Source organism: Haplochromis burtoni, unplaced genomic scaffold (genome assembly GCF_018398535.1).
Source record: "Haplochromis burtoni strain Fernald_Lab_line unplaced genomic scaffold, NCSU_Asbu1 Contig_210, whole genome shotgun sequence".
NCBI lineage: Eukaryota > Metazoa > Chordata > Actinopteri > Cichliformes > Cichlidae > Haplochromis > Haplochromis burtoni.
Genome location: NW_024582571.1, coordinates 467808 through 475257, shown reverse-complemented (window position 1 = coordinate 475257; position 7450 = coordinate 467808). Strand labels below are relative to the sequence as shown.

General features: G+C 44.7%; 1 protein-coding gene across 3 annotated transcripts; it reads right to left on the bottom strand.

Annotated features, from left to right (window-relative positions):
- Positions 1-133: 133 nt before the first annotated feature.
- Positions 134-5249, bottom strand: LOC102294789 (mixed lineage kinase domain-like protein). 3 transcript variants are annotated; one of them, XM_042226396.1, is made up of 11 exons: positions 5128-5249; positions 3396-3828; positions 3148-3225; positions 2830-3007; positions 2564-2664; positions 2259-2394; positions 1311-1395; positions 1089-1231; positions 784-833; positions 547-687; positions 333-446 (listed from the first exon to the last, which is right to left on the bottom strand). In XM_042226396.1, exons 2-11 carry the CDS (start codon positions 3820-3822, stop codon positions 391-393), a joined length of 1395 nt encoding a protein of 464 aa, XP_042082330.1. In that variant the 5' UTR covers positions 3823-3828; positions 5128-5249; the 3' UTR covers positions 333-390. The 3 variants fall into 3 exon arrangements, with proteins under 3 accessions (XP_042082329.1, XP_042082330.1, XP_042082328.1); XM_042226395.1 differs by lacking the exons at positions 333-446; positions 5128-5249 and adding an exon at positions 134-242 and having other exon boundaries at positions 556-687; positions 3396-3873; XM_042226394.1 differs by lacking the exon at positions 5128-5249 and having other exon boundaries at positions 3396-3873.
- Positions 5250-7450: the final 2201 nt, after the last annotated feature.

Genomic DNA, 7450 nt, shown 5'->3' with positions numbered 1-7450 from the left:
TAAGTCTGACTTGACACCGCCACAGGAGGTTGGAGCGACTTGTTTCATACGCTGTGACGCAGATGTTTGAAGGATCTTTAAGGTGTTTGTGAGGTTCTGCCAGAAAAAGATGGTTCGAGTGTTTTAACACAAAGAACAAAATGTTTCCAAGACTGCAAAGCGTCCAGACTTCCACTCATTTATCTTTGAAACTGTTGAAATTCAGAGACGTGCAGAACAAACAAAGCTAAATCTTCCAGCTGTTTGGGTTGATCACACACAGCACAGAGCGAAGGATGAGCCTTCGAGGCAGCACTCTTTCATTCAACTGCCTGAATTTGGTATTGATTAATGTTTGTTTAACAAAAGTTAAAATCAACACGTTGTGTTTCCTCTTCAGGATGATTCTAATCAGTCTTGTTGTTCCTCCAGTTGTGTCACCACACTGCGCAGTTTATCCAGCAGCACTGCACAGGAGAAAATATCAAGACTGTAATAATGAACAGAAACTTCAGTCTCACCGTGACCGTAATCACATGTACTCAGTCACAGAGTAACTGAACTCACCTCCAGCTGATGGCCTCTGGAAGCCGTCGTAGGCCCGGCACTCGTTGATCAGCTGTCCCAGTTCTGCAGGACAGTCATCGGGAAGCGGCTCTTGATACTTCTCTTCATACACCACCTGATAAATTTTTTCATCTGAAAAACCTACGAGACATTTGAAGACACGTCAGGAGGAGAAGTCGATGGAGAGGACTCCAAATCTTAGTTTAAATCTGCAGTGAGTGTAGTTTAGACACAAACCTTCAAAAGGATTCTTACAGGTTACAATTTCCCACAGGATGATTCCAAAACTGAAACAAGTTCAAAAGGAAATTTGATCATTTGACAAACCACAGCAGGTCTGAAATCAGTAAAGTGTTCTGAGGTCAGCCAGGAGCTGTTTTCACACAAACCCCCAACCAGAGGAGTCTCGCTCCGATGGCACATGTAAGTCACTTCTACATCAGCTTCACTTTCAGACCCACAAGCTAAGTCCATCTTTTAGAAAGTTTATGATTGAGGGCCTTTGAGCACACCTCTGTGGACCCACAGCCGTGGGGTCTCACCTGTACATCTCCCACTCTTTGCAGTAGCTGAAGCTGGCGTCGTGGAACTTCTCGGGACAGTGGTAGCACAGCGACCTCACGGCTCTGTCCTCCGTCTGCCTTTTCAGAGACGTCTCTGTTTTCGACAGCCTGAAACCTCCCAGCTGGAAACAACAACCAAACCGTCACATGAAGCAAATATGTTCAGCTGCAAGGAATCCCAGCATGCATTGCCTTCAGTACCTTGACGGTGTAGTGTTTAGTCACCAGGAACTTGCTGCTGTTGATGGACCCGTGAACCCTCCATTTTTCCTCTGTGTTGTGCAGTCTAAGATACGACAGGTAAAGTCATCATCACCAACATGACTCTATGAACGACACGGTCACTGTGAAGCTGCCCAACTCTAAAGAAGATGCAATGATTTGCAGACCTCAAACTTTACTCACAGAACTCAGAAAACATATCGAAGGTTTCAGCTGAGAAACTTTACAATGCAAAGAAAAAGTATTGGCTCCTTTTGAACTTGAGAGCAGGAACATATCTCCTAAAAGTCGGGCCGTGTTTCCCGCTGTGTAGAGTTCCTCTTCTTTTAACAACAGCCTGTAACTTTGTGTGAACTGAGGCTGCCGTACTTCTGGGAGAGGAACACTCCCGGGTCTCCTTCGTTCTGTTTGGTTTCACGATGCTCCAGATGTTCTCAGCTGGTAGGCCGCGTCGCCACCTGCACTCTTTACTGAGAAGCCGTGCTGTTGGAACGGATGCAGTCTGTGGTTCAGCATCATCCTGCAGAAACATAAAGGCCTTCCCTGGACGGAGCATATGTTGCTCTAAAGCCTGTATATACCTTTCAGCATTGATGGAGCCTCTCCAGATGTGCCAGCTGCCAGTTTCGTTGATACGATCCCCAACCCATCAGAGACGCAGGCTTTGAACGAAGCACTGATAACGAGCGGGATGGTCCCTCGCCTCTTCATTAACCCGATTAGGTGCAAAATGTTCCTCCATCTTTTCCTCGTAGCACCACTTACTGTTCCAGCCTCCAACTTTTTCTGTGTGCTGTTGTAGATAAAATAACTCTGACCCTGATGAGATCTGCAGATCGTTGCCTTCTGTCTTCATTTACATTTTACACAGGGTCCCAACTTGTTTGGAGTTTAGGTTAGAATCTGTAATAAAGCCGACACACTGACCGATAGAGTCCTCGTGCTGCATCCAAACACATGTGAGCTTTCCTGATCCAGGTCAGAGTGAGGTCAGAGTCCAGAACCTGGCGAAGACTTCCTTTCTCACAGTACTCCATGATGATGAAGAACTGAGGCTTGGGTCCTACAGGCAGACACAAGGACAAGCTATTACAGGTTTGTCACTGAGTGTATTTATCTGTGATGTTTTCACGTATTTATATGTGGGGATAGCGTGTAACAGACACTCTGGTCCACCGTGAGGATCCCCCCCCCCGACGTGGACACGCAGACCTCTGTGTTCACACGCTCACCGTTCTCATCCTGGATGCAGATTCCAAACATTCGCAGGATGTTGAGCGACTCAAACTGCTTCATGGTGTCGACTTCCTTGTTGAAAATAGACTTCACGTCTCTGGATGTGGAGAAAATGTTTGATGGCAGTGAATACAGCAGGACACAGAGAGCACTGGGAGCCTGAGCTGGAACAGCATATAAGTGAATGTGTGTGTTATTTTCTAATGGGAAGGACTATTTTCCTGTGTTTCTTCCCAGTATGGGGCTGAACTGTGGCACTGACCGTGCACTGGTGTTCATGGGGTCGAGGTATCTCTTGATGGCCACTGGGAATCCCTGATATTCTCCTTTGTAGAGCTCGCAGCTCGCTGTTGTCTTGAAGGGCTTTTTGGGATGTTGATACTTCAGTTCATCTGGTTTAATCTGTCGCACAGCCACGCTGCTGAAACTGGGCTTATTCACTGTGAACAAAAAAGATAAAGACTCCAATGATAAATCCCACTTTCTCAACATAAGATGTGTGTTTTGTCAGTAAGTCACCATTCACAGACTTGTTTATGACACAACTCTGCGCAGGGCCGCTCAGCGATGTCGTACTCACACATCTGCACCACTTTGTCCAGCTGTCTCAGTATGGTGTTGGTTTTCTCCTGCTGCTCTTTCATGTAGTCCATCAGCACTGAAGAACAGAGAGAAACACAAACTCTGAGTCTGGTCCAAACGCTCTAACAGGATTTATTCTAAGTGTGGAAACACTGAGAGGAACAGAATCCGCTTTGGTGAACCAGGATCAAAACACTAAAGAGCTCTGCTTGAACGTCTCTAAAGACAAATTCAGTTTCTCCTCACATTTGGTCATCTCCGTGTCGTCCTCCTTCCCGTCCATTTCGTCTTCTGTCTCTCTCTGTCTAAACACCTCGTACAGCATCTTGCTCTGCTCTGATTGCAGAGCTAGACACAGGGCCTGGTAAGCATCGTTGAGCCGCTCGCTCACCGTATCAAACTCTTCTCCGTGGCTGCCCGATTTCAGGATGCGCTCCACCAAGTTGGCTGCCGTGTATTTTTCAATTAGCCTCTGTGTTGACTCCAGAGTTAGGATCAGCTCCTCGACGGCTTTCTCTACCTCTGGAGAGAACTCTGTGATGGACTTCACTACATCCTCGAGGGCTTTGACTCGGACCGAAATCCGCTGGCAGCGCTTTTTGTTGGCCTTCACGTTTTCAGCCAGGGTGTAAATCCCTGAGAAGGTGGACCAGATGGGCTCTAAAGTGTCCATGATGAGCTGAAGAGACAGAGAGGACAGTTTATACCAGGAAATGCAACACATCGCTCCCTCACCTAGGAAGTGATCGCTTGAATGTTTGGTGAAGTTAAATTGTAAAAAGCAACGGCAGAATTCAGGGTAATGTTCATCAAGGAAAGAGTTTTTTTGTCCTGTTTCTCCCCCAACCGGTCGCAGCAGATGGCCCCGCCCCTCCCTCAGCCTGGTTCTGCTGTAGGTTTCTTCCTGTTAAAAGAGAGTTTTTCCTTCCTGCTGTTGCTAAATGGTCAAACAGCTGTGCAGATGTAAGAAAACCCCTCATCAGTGAGACTAAAGATGAAAAATCTGTCTTCTGTTTAACTCTGTGTAGGCATAGAAAATAAAAACCTTTTTAAACCTTTTTTGTTCAGCACTAACAGCTTTTAATCAGTCAGTGTTTAACTGGTGATTCTCCACATTTAGTTTTAACTCTTGATGAACACTCGTGGCTCTCTTCTCATTCCCTGCGACACGGCTTCAGCTTCAGAGCCAGAGTTTCTCAACAGGAAGACAGTCTGCAAGCTAAACTACGAAACAGGATGTGAATGAAACACAATTACCAACACGCACAATACAAGGAAACACAAAGGGAGGAGGACATCAGCCTCAAAAAGACCCACCGAGAAATGATTTTTCTAATCAAAGTCCAAGTAGCTCAAAACCAGGGACCATGACAAGGTTCACATGATGTAGAAAGCAGTAGTTTATACCTCCATGCTCTGTTTATCGGTTCTTTCTTTATGTTTGCCCGGCCTCCCCGCGCACTGACAACGCTCCATCGGTTTTATTTTGGTAAGTGTTCAGTTTTACTTTCCCCGGTCTTGTTCCCCGATGTTCCCTTTCTCCCTAGTTTGCTTGTTTGTGTTAATAGCACGTTTCTCTGTAGCTACCCTGTTACCAGCGTTATCCCAGCCTTTGTTATGTGTCTGCCTCAGCTTCAGTGATTACCTCGCCTAGAATAAAAAGCCATTTTCAGTTGATGCCTGCTCGCCCATCAGTCTGCATTTGGGGTCCTCATCCACCATCTAACCTGACACCTTTCCTCTCAAAGTCTGAAATTAAAGTCTCAGCATCATAACCGCTCATGGGTGTATCCTCTGCAGCTACCTCTCAAACACAAAATCTCAGAAAACCTCCACAGGTGATCCACACACAAAAAAATCAAGCTCAGGAAATCAGGAAACTTTTTAGGTGAATTTTCAAACGAGTGTCTTAACTGAGTCATCAAATGAAAAAGACCAGCTGTGAGCAAAGAGGAGAAGCAGGAGAAAGACGGTTTACCTGTCAGGTAAAGTCTGCTCTTCTTCACACGGCAGTCTGCTGTTGGAGCAGACTCTTCAGCCTGCTGCTCTGCCTCTTTGCTTCCTGTCTGTCAGTTAAAGGCCACGCCCCCAAAAGTCAGTTTAATCCAGGAAGCAGAAACTGTGCATAGCTGCACTTTATCCACACACTTCCTCAGTTTTCCATCATGGAAGTGTGTGCATGACACAGGAGGGACATTTTTGACTCGTTTATCAGACCTTCAGTGTGGCTGAATCCAAACAGCTCTGCCAAAACAGAAACCAGACAAAAGCTTCTTCCCCATCTGTCAGTGTGAACGAGTAGATTCACTCTCACTGAAACATTTCTGAACCAAATCTGAATCTGCAACGATGCAGGGGTGCTCTACACTTCCACGTGCATTCATACATACACGTGTAGAGTATCTATGTGTAGTATTTTGCAAGGAAACAGTATTTTACTTCTAAAAAAACTCCACTGCAAGTATAGACTGTATATAAAAGAAGTGAGGCAGATGCAGAAAGGCCTTAACCCTCATAATGTCCTCCTGATTTCCATACACCTGTGGTCCTCAGGGGACAAAAATGTCCCCATCTGGTTTGATTGATACTTAATTAATATGAAGTGGATTTTTCCCCACTTTTAATTAAAACTTAATTCAAACATTTTTAACATTTTTTTTATTCCATTTCAAATTTAAGTCTGATAAAAACCTCATAAAAATGAATTTTTTCTTTGTTTTCGGGTAAAAAATAAATTAAATCATCGGTTATCGTGAGGATCGTTTCACAACCAGAGTCGGTTGCTTTAACAGATGATCACAGCGGGTTTATGTCAAAGTTAATTTAGAAAGCTGTTTTTAAACTACAAGATTTTTACTGGCAGCAAATAATCACACCTGTTGTCCTCTGGGCTCAAAAATGACCCCGTTTGCTTTCTGTTAAGCAACAAGTATAAAATATCATCCATCTCTGTGTTTCAAGGTTTTATTCAACTTTATTCCAACTCATTGCCTGACAGTTTTCTATATTTTGGCATGGTAGGAACACCAGGGCATGAGTCTGAGTGAAGGCAAACTTTCATGAGGACAAAGGCGTGTCCATATTTGACCCAAGTGCAGGAGGAAGCTCAGGTTTATTCCTCTGCACTGGTCCCATCATGGACAGCATTCTTTCTGCAGTTGCAGGCCAAGGGGCATATACAGTAAACAAGCTGTTACAGGTGATTGTTTTCTTTTGGAAACCTGCAATGTTAGGGACAACTCGTGTCCTGACTGCAGGACAGACGGTTTGCCATCGCACACGAGCATGTTCCATGTACAGCTGGACCTGCATCACATGCTGCCCATGTTTTTGTCTCATAGTTCCCTGGTTTACTTGGATGTTCTGTTGGACAGAGTCCTCTGAAGGGGACTTGGTGCTCATACAGTCACATCAGTACCAGGATCTTACATCACAGCAGGAGAGAACACCCACTTGTTCCATACACCTCAACAGGGAGCACGTTTGTGTCATGAACGACGATCATCTATTGTGTCTTTATCAAGAAATTATGTCCTTTTTGTGCTTCTATGATTAATCTTGTGTCAGCATGAAAACTTCTCTACCAGACTCAGGATGTCATAAACTGGCCGTAGCGACTCTACTGGATGCACGGCAGTAAGAATCAACACACCCACATATGCCTACAGCTGCATTCGGTCCATTTTTCTTCCTCTCTTGTTGTCCCTCCTTGTTCATCATTGAGTTGGCTGTAGAGCAGGTCATCTGCTAATTGGATGGTTGTTGGTTCAATCTCTGTGTGCTCTAGTCTGGAGTTCTTACCAAGGTGTCCTTGGGCAAGTTACTGAACCCCAACTTGGTCTCTGATGCATCCATTGGCATGTGAACGTTAAAAAGCAGAATACAAGCAGAATACACTGTGTGTAATGCTTTCAGTACTCGAGTAGAAAAGCCACTGAAGGAGTATGGGACCTGGCACATGTGCTTGGACTGTGGTAGATCATCTTTCTCTGAGGCACATGAGAGAGTCATGCATCGTCTGTCACTGGGAAGGTTAGAAGACCAGATCAGTGTTTCCTCACGTTACTGCAAATATTCCTCTGTCTCAGCTGATTCCTCTTTCCTGCTTGATTCTTTGTCTTCATCATAATTGAAATGGATGATGTGTAGTCCTCTGACACATCTTCTATTTCAGTTTCACATTCAATAGAAAAAAAAAAAAAAAAAAAAAAAAAAAAAATTTCAAGGAAACTTCAAGAAGCCCAGTCACTTTCTCTCCAAGCTCTCAGGACTACCATGTCCTGGATATCCTCTCTTTTTTT

What these genes read in the sequence shown, in the direction of transcription:
- LOC102294789 (XM_042226394.1), bottom strand. Translation starts at nt 3,873, where the DNA reads ATGTGTTGCATTTCCTGGTATAAACTGTCCTCTCTGTCTCTTCAGCTC. An exon ending in GCAGCACGAGGACTCTATCG is followed by an intron (nt 1,396 to 2,258) that starts GTCAGTGTGTCG and finishes GTCGTATCTTAG; the next exon opens with ACTGCACAACACAGAGGAAA. An exon ending in CCAGAGGCCATCAGCTGGAG is followed by an intron (nt 447 to 546) that starts GTGAGTTCAGTT and finishes TCTCCTGTGCAG; the next exon opens with TGCTGCTGGATAAACTGCGC.